We start from the raw sequence: 20,955 nt of genomic DNA, 5'->3' as shown, positions 1-20,955 counted from the left end.
TTTGAAGAACTGCCATACTGTTTTCCACAATGTAACATTTTACATTCCCACCAACAGTGCACAAAGGTTCCAATTTCTCCATACGCTAATGCTTTTTTTTTTGGATACTAACCATCCTAATGGGTGTGAGGTGGTATCATATTGTAGTTTTATGTGCCTTTCCCTAATGATTACTGATGTTGAGGATCTTTTTTTATGTGCTTGTTGGCCATTTGTACATCTTGCAAAAAAAAGCCTATTCAAGTACTTTGCTATTTTTGAATCAGGTTGGTTTTTTGCTGTTGAGTTTTAGGAGTTCTCTATATCTTTTGGATATTAATCCATTATTAGATATATGATTTGCAAATATTTTCTCCCATTCTGTGGGCTGAAGTTTTATTCTTTTGATACTGTCTTTTAATGGACATTTTTAAATTTTCATGAAGTCCAATTTGTCTTTTTCTTTTGCTGTGTTTTTAGTGTCACATCCGAGAAATCACTGCCAAACCAGTGTTGTGAATCTTTTGTTCTCATGACTTCTTCTAAGGCTTTTATTGTTGTAGGTCTTACATTAAGGTCTTTGATCCATTTTGAATTAATTTTTGTATGTAGTGTTAGGTAAGGGTTTAGTTTTATTCTTTAGCATGTGGATAATCCAGTATTCCCAGCACCATTTTTTGAAGAAACTATCCTTTCCCCCATTGGATGGTCTTGGCACCACTGTCTAAAATCATTTGATCATATATATGAGGGTTTTTGTATGGCTCTCTATTCTAATCCATTGGTTTATATGTCTGTCTGTATGCCAGTACTGCAGTTTTTTATTACTAGCTTTGTAGGAAGTTTTCAAGTCAGGAATGATTCCTCCAGGTTGTTCTTTTTCAAGATTGCTTTTCAAAATTGTTTTGGGATTCCTGAAATACCATATGAATTTTAGGATAGGTTTTTCTATTTCTGCAAAAAAATGTCATTGGGATTTTGATAGGGATTGCATTGAATCTTCAGTAGATCGCTTTGGGTGGTACAGACATTTTAACAATATTAAGTCTTCCAATCCATGAACATGGGATGTGTTTCTACTACTTTATGTCTTAATTTCCTTCAGCAATGCTTTGTAGATTTCATTATACATGCCTTTCACTTCCTTGGTTAAGTTAATTCCTAAATATTTTATTATTTTTGATGCTATTGTAAATTGAAATGTTTTTTTTCTTTTTCGGATTGTTCACTCTGAGTGTATAGAAATGCAAGTGATTTTTGCATGTTGACTCTGTATACCACTAGTTTGCTGAATTCATATTTTAGTTCTAACAGGTTTTTTGGTGGAATCTTTAGAGTTTCTACATATAAGATCATATGACTTCCAAACAGATAATTCTTTTTGAAGTTTTTATTTAAATTCTACTTAGTTAACATATATGGTAAAATTGGTTTCAGGTATAGAATTTAGTGATTCATCACTTACACAGAACAGCCAGTGCTCATCCCAACAACTGCCCTCCTTGATATCCATCACTCATGAGCCCATTCCCCATCCTCTTCATCAACCCTGTTTGTTCTCTATAGTTGAGTCTCTTATGGTTTGCTTCCCTCTCTTTTTTCCTCCCTTCCCCTGTGTTCATCTGCTTTCTTAAATTCCACGTATGAGTGAAACCATATGGTATCTGTCTTTCTCTGACTTATTTCACTTAGCATGTACATTCTAGCTCCATCCATGTTATTGCAAATGGCAAGATTTCATTCTTTTTATGGCTGCATAATATTCCGTTATATATATGTATGTGCATATACACACACACCCCACATCCTCTTTATCCATCCATCAGTCAATGGATATTTGGGATCTTTCCATAACTTGGCTATTGTTGATAATGTGCAGAGATAGTTTTACTTCTTCTTTTCCAAAATGGATGTATTTTATTTCCTTGCCTTACCTAATCACTCTGGCTAGAACTTCCAGTTCTCTGTTGAAGAGAAGTGATGAAAATGGGTATCCTTGCCTTTGTTCCTGATCTTAAGGGGAAGAGTCTTCAGTCTTTCACCATGAAGTATGAGGTCTACAGTAGGTCTTTCATATACAGGTTTTCCTCACTCTCTGGAAGTTTGCTTTATGCCACTTCACTTTTATGAAAGACCTACCTTAGTACAGGCCTACCTTGTTTTATTGCACTTCACTTTATTGCACTTTGCAGATACTTCATTTTTTAGAAATTAAAGGTTTGCAGGAACCCTACATCAAGTAAGCCTAGTGGCACCATTTTTTCCAACAGATTTGTTCACTTCATGTCTCTGTGTCACATTTTGGTAATTCTTGAAATATTTCAAACTTTTTCATTATTACATCTGTTGTAGTGATCTGTGATCAGTGATTGGGACTTGCTGAGGGCTTGGATGATGGCTAGAATTTTTAGCAATTAAGTTTAATGAAGGTATATACATTTTTTTATTATTACACACTTAACAGACTACAGTATAGTGTAAATAAATATAACTTTTTTATTTAAATTTTGTTAGTTAACATACAGTGCAATATTGGTTTCTGGAGTAGAATTCAGTGATTCATCACTTACATGCAACACCCAGTGCTCATCACAAGTACCCTCTTTAACACCCATCACCCATCCAGCCCATCGCCCACCCACCTCCCTCCTGTTTTCTATCATTAAGAGTCACTTGTTTCCCTCTCTCCTTTTTTTCTTTTCCCCTTCCCCATATGTTCACCTGTTCCCTTTCTTAAATTCCCATATGTTCACCTCTTCTCATTGCAAATGGCAAGATTTCATTCCTTTTGATGGCTGAATAATATTCCATTGTGTACACACACAAACACACACACACACACACCTACATATACCACATCTTCTTTATCCATTCATCAACCAATGGACATTTGGGCTCTCTCCATAGTTTGGCTATTGTTGATAATGCTGCTACAAACATCGAGGTGCATGCACCCCTTCGAATCTGTATTTTTGTATCCTTTGGGTAAATATCGAGTACTGCAATTGCTGGGTTATAGGGTAGTTCTACTTTTAACCTTTTGAGGAACATCCAGACTGTTCTCCAGAGTGGCTGCACCAGTTTGCATTCCCACCAACAGTTCAAGAGGGTTCCCCTTTCTCTGCATCCTCACCAACACCTGTTGTTTCTTGTGTTGTTAATTTTAGCCATTCTGACAGGTGTGAAGTGGTATCTCATCATAGTTTTGATTTGTATCTCCCTGATGATGAATGATAAATATAACTTGTATATGCACCAGGAAACAAAAAATTCACTCGACTCACTCTTGTGCTATATTTTACTGCAATGGTCTGGACCGGAACTCACAATATCTCTGAGGTAGAACTGTACCTATCTTCACTTACTGAAATAAAATCTGAAGGGGATTTTCACTTTTACAAAATGGTAACTGTTTCTCCACTTTATGCCATTTTGGCTTATGGAAGTTTTCATAGGAGCACTCTACTTTCAAATAGTGGGAGAAACTTGTATGGCTTTTAGTTTCCTCTTATTCCTAGTTTTTTTGAGTGTTCTTATCATGAAAGAATGTTGAATTTTATCATATGTTTTTTCTACATCAATTGAGATGATCACGTGGTTTTTCTCTTTCGTTCTGTTAATGTGGTGCATTAATCCGATTGATTTTTATATGTTGAATTATCCTTGCAAGTCCAAGAATATATCTCACTTGGTTATGATGTATAATCCTCTCAGTGCACTGCTGACTTTGGTTTGCTAGTATTTTGTTGAGGATTTCTGTATCAATATTCATAAGGGATACTGATCTGTAGTTTTCTTTTCTCATAGCGTCTTTGCCTGGCTTTGATATCAAAGTAATGACTAACTCAGCCTCATAGAATGAGTAATCAAGTGTTCCCTCCTCTTCAACTTTTTGGGAAAGATTGAGAATAACTGGTATTCTTTTTTAAATGTTTGGCAGAATTCACAATGAAGCCATTGGGTGCAGGGCTTTTGTCAGGAGGCTTTTATCAGATATCCTAAATATCCTATTCTCCTTACTAGTTATAGTTCTATTCAGATTCTCTATTCATCATTTAGTCTTGGCAGGTTTTGTGTTTTTAGGAATTTGTCCATTTCATTTACTTTTGTGTACAATTATTCATTGTATTCATAGTATTCTTTTTAAATTTTATTTTATTATGTTAGTCACCATACATCATTAGTTTTTTTTCTTTCTTTAAATTGTTTATTGTTATGTTAATCACCATACATTACATCATTAGTTTTTGATGTAGTGATCCATGATTCATTGCTTTCGTATAACACCCAGTCCTCCATGCGGTACGTGCCCTCCTTAATACCCATCACCAGGCTAACCCATCCCCCTACCCCCCTCCGCTCTAAAACCCTCAGTTTCTTTCTCAGAGTCCATAGTCTCTCATGCTTCGTCTCCCCCTGTAGAACTGTATTAATGTCTGACTTTCATTTTTTATTTTAGTAATTGTAACACTCCTTTTTTCTTAGTCCATCTAGCTAAAGGTTTGTTCATCTTGTTGGTCTTTTTTAAGAACCAGCTTTTTGTTTCACTGATCTCTATTCCATTTATCTCTGCTCTAATTTTTATCATTTCCTTCCTTCTGCTAGCTTTGAGTTTAGTTTGTTTTTCTTTCTCTAAAGTTGTAAAGTTAAGTTGTTGATTTGAGATCTTTCTTGTTTTTTAATATAAGCCTTTAGACCTACAAGCTTCCCTCTTAGCACCACGTTCACTGAATCCCATAAGTTTTGATATGTTGTGTTTCATTTTCATTTGTCTGTTTTTTTCTAATTTCTCTTGTGATTTCTTCTTTGATTCACCCATTCAACTTACACAGTTTTGTGAATTTTCCAGTTTTCTTTCTGTTATTGATATCTAATTTTATCCTGTTGTGGTCAGAGAAGATACTTTGTGCAATATCTTTTTTTTTTAAAGTAGGCTCCATGTCCAGCATGGAGCCCAATTCAGGGCTTGAACTCACAACCCTAAATCAAAACCTGAGCTGAAATCAACAGTTGGAGGCTTAGGCAACTGAGCCACCTAGGTGCCTCTGCAATATCTATCTTTTAAAACCTGCTGAGACTTAATTTGTGGCCTAACATATTGTCTATCCTGGAAAATGTCGCATTTGTTCATGAAAAGAATATGTAAGCTACTGTTATTGGGTAGAATATTGTGTATATGTCCGTTAGATTTAGTTGGTATATTGTGTTAAGTACTCTCTGTTTTTTTTTTATTTTCTGGGACATTTTTTTTTTTATTATGTTAGTCACCATACAAAGTACTCTCTCTTTTATCTCGTTCTATACATTATTGTGAATTGGATACTGAAGTCTCCAACTATTACTAGAAAACTATTTCTCTCTTCAATTGTCAGTTTTTGCTTTATGTATTTTGGTGGTCTGTCATTAGACGTGTAAATGTTTATAACTACTGTATCTTCTTACTATGTTGAAACTTTTATTACTATATAATGTCCTTTGTCTCTTTTAACCTCTTTTGATCGAAAGTCTATTTTGTCTGATATTAGTATAGTCACTCCCCTGCTCTCTTTTGGTTAGTATTTGTATAGAACATCTTTTCCCATTCTTTTACTTTCAATCTATTTGTGTCTTTGGATCTAAGGTGAATATCCTGTAAACAGCATATAGTTGTGTTTTTATTTGCTCTGCTAATCTGTCCTTTAATTAGAAAGTTTAACTGATTTACTTTAAAAGTAATTACTGATAAGGAAGGACTTACTTCTGTCATTTTGCTATTTGTTTTCTATTTGCATACTTGTAGATTTTTTGTTCTTTATTTCTTGCATTACCGTTGTCTTTTTGTATTTAGTTGATCTTTTTAATTAAACACTTAAATTCCTTTTTCATTTCTTTTTGTATATATTCTATAGCTATTTTATGATTACCATGGGGATTACATTTAATATCCTAAAGTCATAACATTCTAATATAAACTTATACCAACTTAACTTCAGTAACATACAAAAACTCTGCTATTTTTACACTCCATCCCTACCCTTTTCAGTTATTGATGTCACAAAATTACTTTTTATATACTGTGTGTCCCAAAATAGTAACTGTTTTTTTTTTAAATGCATAAGTCTCTTAAATTATATAGAAAAGAGTATTTGGAGTTACCAAATTTGCAATACTACTAGTTTTTACACTAATAATTACGTTTTTCTTTAAATGTATGTCTCCTTAATCATGTAGAAAACAAAATAGCAGTTACAAACTATTGTTACAATAATACTAGCTTTTACAACTGCCCATGAATTTCCCTTTATTGAGATCTTTATTTTTCCATGTGACCTTGAGTTACTGTCTTGTGTTTTTTCATTTCACCATGCAGGACTCCCCTGATCATTTCAGGCAGGGCAGGTCCAGGGGAAATGAACCCTCTTAGCTTTTATCTGAAAATGTCTTATTTTCCTCTCATTTCTGAAGGGCAGTTTTGCTGAATATAGGGTTCCTGGTTGACAGAAATTTTCTTTAAGCATGTTGAATATATTGGCCCTCTGCCTTCTAGCCTCCAGTTTCTAATGAGAAATCTGCTTATAATTTTATTGAAGAGCCCCTGGATGTGATGGTTTGCTTCTCTCCAGCTGCGTTCAAGATTCTTTGTCTTTGTTTTTTGAAACTTTGATTATAATGTGTCTTGGTGTAGTCTCTTTGAGTTCATCTTACTTGAAGTTTGCTGAGATTTTTGGACATTTAAATTCATGATTTTCATCAAATTTGGGAAGTTTTCAGCCATTATTTATTCACATACTCTTTCTGCCACTTTCTCTTTCTCTCCTTCTTCTGGAACTCCCACAATGTGTATATTGATCCATTTAACAGAGTCCTATAGGTCCCCTAGGCTGTGTTCACTTTTCTTCAATCTTTCTTCTTCCTGTTCCTTAGACTTGATAATTTCTATTGTCCTATCTTCAAGTTTGCTGATTTTTGCCTGCTTAAATCTTAAATTTTTTGCCTGCTTTGATTCCTCATAGTGAATTTTTCACTTCAGTTATTGTACTTTTTCAGCTCCAGATTTTTTTGAGTTTTTTTAGGCTTTCTGTCTTTATTGATACTTATATTTTGTTCATACATCATTTTCTTTACCTTCTCTCTATCTTTGTCAGTACATTAAGCATCTTTAAGACAGTTGTTTTGAGGTCACTGTCTCAACTATCTGCCATTAGATCTTTTACAGGGATAGTTTCTATTGATTTATTTTTTCCTTCGAGTGGGCTATTCTTTTTCCTATTTCTTTGTATACCTTGTGACTTTTTGTCAAAAAGTGGGCATTTGACTCTAATAATGTGGTAATTACAGAGCTCAGATTCTCTCCCTTCCCCAGGCTTTGCTGTTTTTTATTGTTTTTGTTACTGTTTTTGTTTTTTGATTGCAGTATGTTCTGTGGGGAGGACCAGCCTGAACTGTCTTCTCAGGTCTTTTGTGAGCCTTTCCCATACAGTCACTTTTTAGTTTTCCCCATATATGCATGCAGATGTTTTTGAATATTCTAGTCTCTAAGGTCTGGTTCCCAAAAGGAGAAAAAGAGAAAAATGAAAGAGAGGGTAAAAAAAAAGGGGGGGGTGTTAGCCCTTTAAGTCCTCTGGAAGTCACTTTAGCAGGAAGGAGAGGGGCTTAAAACAATGGAGAAAAGTTCAACAGTAATAGCTGCCCATCTCTTTGCACCTCTGTAATCAGAAGTAACAATCAACAATCTGCTATTTCCTATGACTAAGACTTGAGATATGAATAGGTCTCTGCTATAGGGTAGGGGGATGGAAGAAAGGCGAGATAGAGATAGACAGAGAACAGGAACAGTGGCTCTGATATTATAACAGAGCCTGGCCTGGTTAGGGAACTGCACAGAACTCAGTATGGATGCTGCATTGGCCTCAAAGGGATAAGTGTTAAAAGGGAAGATAAAGAAGTAGGGAAGATCCAGTTTCTGAAATATCCGTTCAGAAAGATTTTAAGCCAATTAACAATATTATTTTTTCTATCTTACACCTATACATAAAATTTCTACATCATGCAAATATTAGTACATAAGAGAATTATACTGTTAGGTGGATTCTAATTTTTTTAGTAACCAAAATGCCACACTTATTTTTAATCCTTTCTAAGACCATCAGAGCCACTCTAAGGTATTCAGTTTTCATTCCTAAAACTACTGAATTTACTTTCAAACTGTAAGACACAATAGCATATTGTTTGAAACACTCATATTCATGAATTTATAGTAATCACATTGTCTCATACCTGCACGTTGTAGCAAACACAGCTCGTTGATACTTATATATTTCTTAAACACATCCATACAAACCTACAAGTAATGAAAAACATAACATTACCCTTTTATATTTCATAAAAAAGGCACAAATTTCCATCCTATCTTTCTGCTTATTCTATTTTTTTTAAGTGAACTTAAAGCAATGGCATAAAAAGTTGAAGTTAGGTTAACTCACAGATTTGAAATGCATATTGAATTCACTACAGAAACCTTATTTTAGAGATGTGCTGACAAAGAAATAGTCAAGGAAATAGACAAGATTAGCAAGCAATTGGGGAAGGGAGGAAATTCTTGAACATTCGAAATTTAAAAAAACCTTATTTAGGTCATTTAAAAAATAACCATTTACTGGTGCAAGGATAAATACATTTACCAATGGATTAGAACAGAGAGCCTACAAATAGACCCACTCATATATAATCAGCTGATTTATATGACATGGTGACCCTGCAGTACAGTGGGGGAAAGAATGGTCTTTTTTTAGTAAATTGTGTTGGGTCACTTAGGGATCCACATGGGAAAAAACATTTATCTTGAGCTTTTTCTCACATCATAAACAAAAATCAATACCAGGTGATTTAGTGTTCTAAATGCAAAGATAAAAAATAGACCTTTTAAAGAAAAAAACATAAGATCTTGGCAAAGATTTCAACAGGATGCAAAAAGTTAACATAAAAAATTGACAAAATTGGACTACATAAAAATTAAGAAATTCTGTTTACCAAAAGACACTTTTTAGAGGGTGAAAAGGTAACCTGTACACTAGTAAAAGTTACCTGCTATCCATATATCCAACAAAGAACTTAGACTATATAAAGAATTCTTAAGATACATAAGAAAAAGACAATTCCATAGAATATAGGCAAAATATTTAGGTATTTCCCAAAAGAGGGTATCCAAATGTCCAATGATTTTGAAAGATGCTCAGCTTCATCAATCATCATCAGGGAAGGCATCACTCCCCACCCACCAGAATGGCTAAAGTTAAAAGGCTGATAAATACCAAAAGCTGGTAAGGCTGTGAAGCAACCAGAACTCTCAGACATTGCTGGTGAGAGCATAATTTGGCAGATCACTTCAGAAATCTGTTTAGCAGTGTTGACTAAAGTTGAACATATGCAGATCCTATGACCCAGCAATTCCAGTTTTAAGTATAACCCATCAGAAAGTGTACATATATTCACCAAAAGACATGCAGAAGAACACTGATAGCATCACTATTGTAATTACCAAATTTAGAAACCACCCAAATGAATCAAAAGTAGTATTTATCAATAAATTTTGATATACTCACACAATGGAATATTCAATATTATACAGCAATGAGAAAGAAATGTTTATAATTAAGTAAAAAATATAGATGAATCTCAAAAATATTGAGCAAAAAATAGCCAGAAACTAAAGAATACAGACTGTATGATTTCATTTATATAAAGCACAAAACCAGGCAAAGCTCATCTATGCTACTAGGAGTCAAAGAAAATCTGAATTAAAACATATGATTGAGACGATCATTAAAACAATCTCTACTTCAAAGACTTTACATATTTTACCTTTTCATCCCCTTGCTCAGGCACATGAGCAAACTTGCATTGTGATCGCTCACAGCCACGTAACGTGTTAAAATGAAATTTGCAATATCTATGGGGTAGCATCAACCCTAAGGGCTTCTGGAACACCTAGAAAATTAGATAAATTCTCTTTCTATGTTAATTGTAAAACACCATAATCAAGTGAGAAAGTATTTGAAGGAACCAGAAATATTATATACCCAAAACAGTATCTATCAAGACAAATAGTCTGTTGACTTGATAAAAAAAAACCTCCAATTTATATTTTCAAAAATAATGAAAAAAAAATTTAAAATGATTTGTCTAAATTTTTGCAATTTCCTTCAGTATAAAATATTCCAAAGTTACTACTGCTTTACTTTACATGTTTTTATAAGTTTATACATTCCCTCCACTTTCTCATACACCTGCCCCCTCTGCTTTTATAAAAATTATTCTATTATAACATGCATATTTCAGATGCATTTATTTAGAACCCAAACTTTCCGTAGCTTTTCTGATTAACAGAAAGAAATGACAGAATCAAAGTATTTACAACAAACTTTCCCTATAAACTGCTATCACTAGCTTTGTCTTATATCACAGGGAACTTTTCATCCTATATTTTCTGTTTTGGATATCCCCTCTCCACCCTACCCACCCAGCCTTCTGCTTTCAACCTCTTATATTATTTGTGACTATCTCCTGAATCACTACTCATTTTCTCCTTCTTACCATCAACTGCCATTCAAAATCTGTAAATGGCCAGAAGTGCTTAAAAAATGATAGGGAAATACAACCAAAATATGTGCTTTATAAGATTATTTGTTTTATATGGAAGACTTACCCCTACATTTTTTTCCCTCTTAAATATTTCACAAGTTTCAGGATTCTGAAGCTTTAGGAGAGAATGTTTTCCTGGAAATCTGAAATCTAGAAATGATTAAGAATGACATCACACACCTGGGTACTGAGGAGGGCACATTCTGCATGGAGCACTGGGTGTTATGAACAAACAATGAATCATGGAACAGTACACCAAAACAAATTATGTAATATATGGTGATTAACATAACAATAAAAAATTAAAACAAACAAAAAAAAAGAATGACATCACACACCAACATGTTACAGCTTCTTCCCTTCATAACAATGGAACAGAGTACCACTACTATCTGCTTTAAAGTTTCACTTTGGACTACTCATACTCAGTTCACAGACTATGATGCTACAGCGTGTGCCTGTGAAATAAAAAATGATTTACATCTTAGCTGCTCCTTAGGTATTTCTAGGCCTAAGTGTAAAATTTTAAACTCATTTTAAGCTGAAGATACTTTCTTAAAAAGCTTATACAGCAGCACTGAATACTGTATTCAAATGACAGTCTCCATATTAAACATACATATATGATACACAATTAAAATTGTAATTTGGTGACCACTTCGGAAAGGAAAACTGACAAACCCAGGTATTATGCAATGAACTAGATACCCCCAACAAATTCCTGTGTTTAAGCCCTAACCCCCAATGTGACTTTATTTGAAGATACGGCCTTTTCGGGGTGCCTGGGTGGCTCAGTCAGTTGAGCATCTGCTTTTGGCTTAAGTCATGATACCATGGTCCTGGGATTTAGCCCTGCATCAGGTTCCCTGCTCAGTGGGGAGCCTGCTTCTCCCTCTCCCTGCTGCTGTCTGCTTGTGTGTGCACGCTCTCTCGCTCTCTCTGTCAAATAAATAAATAAAATCTTGAAAATAGGTCCTTTTACAGAACTAATTAAGGTTAAATGGGGTCATAAGGGTGAGACACTGATTTGATGGAATTAGTGTCTTTATAAGAAGAGACATCAGAGAATTGCTGTTTCCATGCACATGCATCAAGGAAAGGCCACGTGAGGACTTAGCAAGAAGGCAGCCATCTGTACGCCAGGAAGAGAGCCAGAAACTGAATCCTGCCAGAACCCTGATCTTAGACTTCTAGCCTCCATAACTGTGTGAAATAAATTTCTGTCATTTAGGCCACCCAGTCTGTGGTACTTTGTTATGGCTGCCTGAGCTACTAATACACCAGGCATTCTATCCCTTAATGCTGGCCTAAATTTTAAAATGAGAATTAGGACATTTAGAAATGTTTTTCTCTAAAGATAAAAAAATAAAAATATTTTAAATAATTTCAGTTTTCACTTGGCAGCATTCAGATGAATTTGGAACAAGCTTAAGTTTCTGCTGCATAGCTTTGCTGTAATTTTCATTACAAAAACTGTTAAGGTTTTTGAAGATAAAACACACAATCATCTGGGCATGCTGCTGTAGTACACAACACCAGGCAGCACAAAGTCAGTTAACAGGAAAGTACAGAAGAATTAGGTTTGGGCTACACAAAGAAATTTTATTGTTTCTAAATTCATTCTTCAGTCTAGCTTATTTGTTCAAAGCATTATGGATTATCAAAAAAAACTGACACAAATTCTAAAATACATTATAAAATTCTAAGATATTCAACTAAAATATGAATATTTTAGGTATAACCTGTAATTTTATCTATACTACCACTATCACATAAATACAGATATTTAAGAAATTGTTCCATCAAAAGTTCTAAGTAAAGGTATACAAACTTTCCAATTTTAACATATTCTAGGCTTGTCTTGATTTTTCTAACCTTTTTGGTTTTTGGTGAAAAAAATCTCCTATACACTTTCTGTATTTTCAAAAGCCAACAGAATTTTATTAAGAAAACAGTACCATTCATCCAGGGCTTCAGTAATATATCTTCTTGATGACCACTTAGATTCAAAGGTGGCACTGATAAGCACAGAGGTTTTGGGGCCAGTACTGCCAACTGACTTTCACCAACCATAATCTCTGCATTTTTAGAACCTTCACTGTGTGAGCAGAAAAGCCAAAAGCAGAATTTAAATTTATTCTAAGAACATTAAAGTAATGAGAATCAAGTAAGTGGAAACACAACCTAACACACTATGTATACGCTATAGACCATGTTGTGTACTATTACCATCCTATTATTCTTCAGTATTTTCAATAAGTGTTCTTGCCTTCTTAAATAGAAAACCAATGCTTGTTAAATGGCCGGGGTAGAGGTAGGAATAAGGTGGTTGGGTTAAAAACTAGAGCAGAATATTTTTGATCATGCAAGACAAAAATTCTAAGGAGGAACTGAGCTAGCCATTCTAATCCAGAAAAGATCACCCAGTTATTCTATTGACAGTGCAGTGAAATGAATGAATTATAAATTATTCTTCAGGACAAGTATATTTAATAAATTTATACATGTACTTAAGAACTTCCTTTGGGAAGAAGGTATAAAAAATGTACTGTTCTTGGTTGCTTAGATTTAAACAGCTTCGACTATATTTTAATATGTGAGATTCTATATAACCAATTTTGGAAAAACAAGAGTTTTCTGGAATTTCACTTACCCAGAAAAAAAAATAAGCAAGGGGGATAATGGGAAGTATCTCAAAGCTGACTGACAGATATAAATGAATTTAGTTTTTAGGAGAAAAATCACTCAGATACTATAATATTTTACCTTAAAAACAATTCTAATAAGCTTTTTCAGCTGGGGTTTCCTGGGCCAGAGGAAAATAAAAATAGTAAGAAAGAAGAGGTCCCACACTTATAACAGTTCAAACTTAGTAGCATTGACAGAGCTTAAAAATTACACAGGGGGCACCTGGGTGTCCAGTCGGTTAAACAGTGAGGTGTCTCCCTTTGGCTCAGGTCTTGATCGCACCCTGGGATCAAGCCCTGCATCAGGCTTCCCTGCTCAGCGGGGAGTCTGCTTCTCCTTCTGCCCCTCCCCCTACTCATGCGCATGCGTGTGCTCACTCTCTCTCTCTCTCTCTCTCTCTCTCAAATAAATAAAATCTTAAAAAAAATTACACAGAAAATAAAGATATTCACTTCCCCTTCCAACTTGGGATATCATTAATATGTGCAATCAACATAACCTTTCTCAAAACAAGAGCAATGATGTAGAACAAACAAATAAGAATTATGGAATTTTACAGATGGAAGAGATTATCTAGTAAAATTCTTTTGTTTCTGATTGGATGACTGAAGTTTGGGGTAATGTAGTGACTTGTCCAATGTCACACTCCTGGTCATTGTGGTAGAGCCAAATTGATGATAAAACTCTTCAGGCTGCAATGACACTATTTGGTTTGTAAGCAAAATGCTTTCAATAGAAAAAGAAGTTAACTTTTGTCATTTTTTCCCTTTTAAAATTTCAGATGGTCATGGATCAAACTGGGTTTCTGTGCCAATCTAATTCTCACCTAGGCTCTTCCTTCATACAATGGTTCTCAAACTTGAGCAAGTATTAGGATCAGATGGTAGCCTTGCTGAAACACAGACTGATGGGCCCCATCTCCAGAGTTTTTGATTCAGCAGGTCAGGGACACGACCAAATAATTTGTATTTCTGACATGTTCCCACTTGATGCTGTTGCTACAAGAATCACACTTTGAAAACTACTGCCTTAATATAAAAGGACTTGAACACATTTGTCACCTGATCTGAGTATACCTTGCCTCAACAGCAAAATGGGGGTGCAGGATGGATCAGGTGATCTCCAATGTGTCCCCCAACACTAAGTTTGTTATTTGCATATGTTCTAGTGAGTGTACTGTAACTCTTAGTACTAATTACCACAACCACATCAGATACCTGCAAACTGCAATATTCATCAGATTTATGTCATTTTACCTTCATAAAAGTCATGTACACATTCTTTTTTCTTTTATCACTATTCCTTATTTCTTCCTCAGAAAAATATTTTAATGGCTCAAAAAACTTTATCACAGCTTTAAGGTACCTGAAAGTATCCCTGACATCTGGGTATATCTGATACACCAATTAATAATATCCATGTATGGCTGAAGGCATAGTAGCCCAAGTCCATAGGGCAGAGAATGAAAAACACAAATTATATGACTATTTTAAAATTACATAATTAAAAATGGTACAGACCTTTTGCAAACTTCAAAAATATTTTCTTTTTCTTCTTTAATAGTCACCTTTTCTGAAAATCTACACTGTGAAGAGATTATGGTTAAAAAGTACAAGTGAATATTTCTGTATTCCATATTAAGCTATGAGGCTTACCAGATTATTTAGAATGTATTGGACGTTAATTAAACCACTAGCTTATGGCCAACTGACAACTCTATATTTGAAATACTGAATATTGACTTAAAAATTCCACTCTTAAGAGAAAAGCTAGTAGAAATCATAAATTTTCTCAGCTTTTGACATCACTTTTAGTTATATAAGCCAACATTTAAAATTATTATGAACAGTGAAAGTTGTATTTGTTTTCATTCAGATAAAAAGCTTTAAGTGATTTTTATTTTCATATGGCATTTATGAACAAAAATTTATTTTTGTCATTATAAGTATTTATATGTATTTCGTATATCACTATACTTAAAACATTTCACATTAGTGTTCTGGAATTGTGACTTTCTAAATATAAGGAAGTTATACATGCTTAAATATTAAACTTTTGAAAAAACAGGCAGGTACCAAGAAAATTAAACCCCAAATCACTTGAGCAGAGATAACCATTCAATATCTTACTTTATATCTTTCTAGTTTTTTTAACTTTGAAAAATTAAACTTTTTCATTATTAAAAATTTTTCCAGTCTCATTGAAAATTGATATATATAAGTTTAAGGCATTCAGCATGATGGTTGGATTTACATATATTGTAAAATTATTACAGTAGATTCAGCTAACACCCATCTTCTAACAGAGATACAACAAAAGCAGACATGGAGGGATGGGCAGATGGAGAAGGAGAGAGAGAATTTTAAGCAGGCATGGAGCTCAACTCTGGGCTCAATCTCACAACCCCCCGAGATCATGACCTAAGTTAAAATCAAGAGTCGGATGCTTAACCAACCCAGGCACCCCAACAACTGTTCTTTTTTAAAGTATATAATCACAGTGTGCCTAGGTGGCTCATCTGTTAAGAGTCTGTCTTCAGCTCAGGTCATGATCTTGGGGTCCTGGGATCGAGTCCTACATCGGGCTCCCTGCTCAATGGGGAGTCTGCTCCTCCCTCTGCCTGCAGCTCCCCCTGCTTGTGCTCTCTCTCTGTTAGATAAATAAATGAAATCTTTTAAAAAAATAAAGTACATAATCACATATTACAATGATACACACTGCATATACTATTAACCTTTACAAAGAAAATTATAAAAATCAACTGAGAAACATAAAACATACACAAATATAAAAATATACCATGTTCCTGAATAAGACTATTAAAAGTAAAGATGTTAATTCTCCCCAAATTAATTTATACATTTTAAAAACTACTTTATCTTTTGAGTTTAAAGCACTCTTAGGAGAACAGCCAAAAAATATTTTAAATTTATAATATGCCTTCATGTCTTTTAAAGAAAGCCTTCCTTGTTTTATTTTTATTTTGCTCGCTATTTTTATTTTTCAAATAATTGGCAGTATGTTATTAGTACAAGGACCTGAGCAATTAATGAAACAAAAGAAAAGTGAAGGAATAGTTCCATACATAAAAATTTGAAAATATTAAAATAGCATTTGAAATTTGTGAGGAAATGATTCAATAAATGGCAGTAGGAATACAGGTTAAAAGGATAGAAAATAAGTTTGGTACCAACTCACCATGTCAAAATACTTTTTAGAAAATAAAATTAAAAAAAACACCAAAATACTTTTTAGGTTCATTAAAGATTTAAATATAAAAAATAAATATCAAAAGTAGCAAAAATAAAATAAAGGTGGGTATTTGTATAATTTGGAGAGTGGAGAAAGCCTAAGCATGACACCAAAAGCAGAAACCATTAATTATGATATCCAACAGGTCTGAATATAAATATTTTAGATATTTTTATTTATTGTTTATTTTATTTTTATTTTTTTTAAAGATTTTATTTATTTATTTGAGAGAGAGAGAATGAGAGACAGCATGAGAGGGAGAAGAGTCAGAGGGAGAAGCAGACTCCCTGCTGAGCAGGGAGCCCAGCCCGATGTGGGACTCGATCCCGGGACTCCAGGATCATGACCTGAGCCGAAGGCAGTCACTTAACCAACTGAGCCACCCAGGCGCCCTAGATATTTTTATACAAGGAGAATACAAAGTATGCAAAAACCATCTATCAAAAAAAATTTTTAAGGGTACACTGTCTCTACATTCTTTCTCCCAAGATAAATTTTAGATTCAGACAGATAAAAATTCAAACATGATAAAAAAAAACATTAAAAAACACCAGGAGAAAATACAGGAGAAAATTTTAAATCCTGAAATGGGGAAGGGCTTCTCTAAATATGACTCATAACTCAAATATCCTAACAGAAAACTAACAGATTTGACCAAAAATAAAAACCTCCTTGGAGGAGAAAAGATGGCGGAGGAGTAGGGGACCCTATTCCAACCGGTCCCCAGAATTGAGCTGGATATCTACCAGGCCATTCTGAACACCCAGGAAAACAGCCTGAGATGTAAGAAGATAGATCTGGATCTCTACAAACAGAGTATCTCTGGTGGTTGGTCTCCAGGTATGAAGTGAGGAGCTGTGATTCTGCGGGCAGATATCAGAAGATAAACAGAAGGGGGAGCCTCCAGGATCCTGCACCCCTGGAGCACAAAAGCCTCCAGCGCTGGGGACCAGGCACAGACTCGCAGACTGGTCGTGGAGGGGAAAGGAATTTAGGGAAGCCCACCAGACTGAAGCCTGGATCTGGGGGGTGCGGGTGCAAAACTGGGGGTGGCTGGCGGTTTTAGAAGCACAAAGGGCAGAGATGTGCCCAGACCTGGAAGCTAGGGCTGAGAGTACTGCTATGGGACACACAACCCAGGACACTGTGGTTTTTAGCAGCACAGACAGAAATGGAGACAGCGTGACCTGGAGAGCTAACTGAAGAGCAGACTGCAATCTCTCTGTTCTGAGACAGAGATTTGGATACAGTCACTTCTGATCTGACTCTTGGAAGAAACACTTAAAGCCACCAGGGAAAGCCGCCAGAGAACAAAAGCCTCCAAAAATCGGTTTTTACTGAGCCCACCCAGCCCCCACCTCACAGGGGGCAGGGCAACTCTGCCCAAACAGGGTTGCCTGAGTAACAGCACTGTAGGCCCTTTCCCTAGAAGACAGCCTGGAAGAACAAGAGGCTGACAACCCTAAGGTCCCCATAAAACAGGTGCATCTTGCTTGGGTTGTGGTCAATAATTTGGACTCTATACATTCCCCCAACCATCCCTCAACAGAATGACTAATAGGAGGAACCCACAACAAAGGAAAGACTCAGAGACTGTGGCCTCTGCCACAGAACTAATGGATATGGATATAACCAAGATGTTAGAAATTGACTTCAGAGTAACAGTTACCAAGGCGGTATCTAGGCTTGAGAAAAATATTAACAACAATGAAAATGAGATCTAATCAGTCCAAACTTAAAAATGCTATGAATGAAATACAGTACAAACTGGATACTCTGACTGCCAGGGTAAATAAGGCAAAAGAAAGAATTAGTGAGATAGAGGATAAAATGATAGAAAAGAAGGAAATTGAGGTGGCATGGGAAAAACAAATTAAAATCCAAGGAATCAAAATGAGAGAAATGAGTGACTCAATGAAACATTCCAATATCAGAATTATTGGGATCCCGGAGTGGGTGGAGAGAGAGAAAGGTGTAGAAGATATATTTGAGCAAATCGTAGCTGAGAACTTCCCTAATCTGGGGAAGGAAACAAGCATTTGTGACCAAGAGACAGAGAAGACCCCTCCCAAGATCAATGAAAACAGACTGACGCCACGACATAGAATGGTACAATCTGCAAATCTTAGATCCAAGGAAACAATCTTGAAAACAGTGAGGAGGAAGAGATTTCTTACGTACAGAGGGAGGAACATCAGAATAACGTCAGACCTGTTCACAGAGACCTGGCAAGCCAGAAAGGGCTGGCAAGACATATTCAGGGTACTAAATGAGAAGAACATGCAGCCAAAAATACTTTATCCAGCAAGGCTGTCATTCAGAGTGGATGGAGAGACAAGGAGCTTCCAAGACCAAAAGAAATTAAAAGAATATGTGACCACCAAGATGGCCCTGCAAGAAATATTAAGGGGGGTTCTATAAAAGGAGAAAGACCCTAAGAGTGATATAGATCAGAAATTTACAAAGACGATCTATAGAAACAAGGACTTCTCAGGCAACATGATGACAATAAAATCACATCTTTCAATAATCACTCTTAACGTGAATGGCCTAAATGCTCCTATGAAATGGAACAGGGTTGCAGATTGGATAAAAAGGCAGGACCCATCCATATGCTGTCTACAAGAGACTTGTTTTGAACCTAAAGATACATCCAGACTGAAAGTGAAGGATGAAAAACCATTTTTCATGCCAACGGACCTCAAAAGAAAGCTGGAGTAGCAATTCTCATACCAGGAAAATTAGATTGTAAGCTAAAGACTGTAGTTAGAGATACAGAAGGACACTATATCATGCTAAAAGAGTCTATCCAACAAGAGGATCTAACAACTGTAAATATCTGTGCCCCCAACAGAGGAGCAGCCAACTACATATGCCAACTGTTAGCCAAAATAAAGAGACATATTGATAATAATACGCTAGTAGTAGGAGACTTCAACACTCCACTCTTGGCAATAGACAGATCATCCAAGCAGAAAATCAACAAAGAAACAAGAGCTTTGAATGATACACTGGACCAGATGGACCTCATAGATATATACAGAACATTCCACCCCAAAACAACAGAATACTCATTCTTCTCAAACACGCATGGAACTTTCTCCAGAAAAGATCACATACTGGGTCACAAATCAGGTCTCAACCGATACCAAAAGACTGAGATTATTCCCTGCATATTCTCAGGGCATAATGCTTTGAAACTGGAACTCAATCACAAGAAAAAATTTGGAAGAAATTCAAACACTTGGAAGCTAAAGGCCATCCTGCTTCAGAATGTTTGGGTCAGGAGGGGGCGGAGCAAGATGGCAGAGGAGTAGGAGACCTGGATTTCGTCTGGTCTCAGGAATTCAGCTGAATAGGGATCAAACCATTCTGAACACCTACGAACTCAACAGGAGATAAAAGAAGAGAGTAGCAACAACTCTCTGAACAGAGAAGCGACCACTTACTGGAAGGTAGGACCTGTGGAGAAGTGAATCCGAGGCGATATTTGGGAGGATAGACAGCGGGGGAGGGGGCCTCCATTGGCCGCTTCTGGAAAGTGATAGAGCAGTGGAGCACAAAATCGGAACTTTTAGAAGTCAGCTCCGTGGAGGGACGTTGCTCCAGTGGCTAAGCAGGGGGTGGAACCCTTGCGGGACAGTGTGGTCTCAGGACCCTCGGGGTCACAGAAAGACCGGGGGTGCCTGAGTGCGGCAAAGCTCCCAGGTATTGGAGCAGGGAAGCTGGCTGCAGAGACGGAGCCAAGGCGCGGGCTCTCAGCTCGGGTTTGCCATAAACTGTGATCTGCAGCCCAGTCGGGCCACAGCTCCTCCAGCAGGGACCCAACAAGCGGCAAAGCTGGGGAGACTCCCCTTCATCCCCTGGGAGGAGCGGAGCGGGAGCGCACCACAGAGATCTGCTGGATTTGAAGACGCCACATGGGGTCGGGTGCCAGAGATACAAACGCTGGGTCACAGGCGAGGTGAGCATGGAGTGCGGCCGGAGACCGGGGAGATGGGAGTGACTGCTTTTCTCTGGGGGCACACTGAGGACTGAGGCCCCGAGTTCTCACCTCCTCTGGGCGGAGATTGGGAGGCCACCATTTTCACACTGGTCCCCCAAAGCTGTACCGAGAGCTTGCAGGGAACAAAAGCTCCTGAGAGCAAACCCGAGCAGCTTGCTTAGCCCGGACTCACAAGGGCAGGGCAATTCTGCCTCCGGCAAAGACATTTGGGAACCGCAGCAACAAGCCCCTCCCCCAGAAGATCAGCACAACAACCAGCAAGCCAAGACCAAGTTTACCGATCAAGGAGAACGGGAGAACTCCAGCGCTAGGGGAATACTGCACATAGAATTCCTGGCTTTTTTATCATGATTCATTAGTTTTTCAAAGTTAATTTTTTTAACTGTTTTTTTTTTTAATTTTTCTTTTTC

The 20,955-nt window shown here is 36.4% G+C and overlaps 1 protein-coding gene across 7 annotated transcripts in view; it reads right to left on the bottom strand.

Moving 5' to 3' along the window:
• The window catches only part of TOPAZ1 (testis and ovary specific TOPAZ 1), a 122,710-nt gene that overhangs the window by 63,202 nt on the left and 38,553 nt on the right, over window positions 1–20,955 (bottom strand). For 6 of the 7 annotated variants that reach the window (XR_012381251.1, XM_025884982.2, XM_025884990.2 and 3 more), the window contains 5 exons: window positions 14,808–14,872; window positions 12,558–12,697; window positions 10,664–10,749; window positions 9,820–9,945; window positions 8,236–8,299 (listed from right to left, as the gene is read on the bottom strand). Coding sequence is in view for 6 of the 7 variants with exons in the window: in XM_025884982.2 (XP_025740767.1) it covers window positions 8,236–8,299; window positions 9,820–9,945; window positions 10,664–10,749; window positions 12,558–12,697; window positions 14,808–14,872 (481 nt within the window). In the remaining variant the exon portion in view is untranslated. The remainder of the gene's footprint in view (window positions 1–8,235; window positions 8,300–9,819; window positions 9,946–10,663; window positions 10,750–12,557; window positions 12,698–14,807; window positions 14,873–20,955) is intronic. The other variant, XM_073902711.1, reaches the window with a different exon arrangement.

This window comes from Callorhinus ursinus, unplaced genomic scaffold (genome assembly GCF_003265705.2).
Source record: "Callorhinus ursinus isolate GAN/ISIS: 27379988/994484 unplaced genomic scaffold, GSC_fseal_2.0 scaffold1, whole genome shotgun sequence".
Classification (NCBI taxonomy): domain Eukaryota; kingdom Metazoa; phylum Chordata; class Mammalia; order Carnivora; family Otariidae; genus Callorhinus; species Callorhinus ursinus.
Note: the sequence above shows the minus strand (reverse complement) of the source record. Positions and strands in the feature narration are given on the sequence as shown.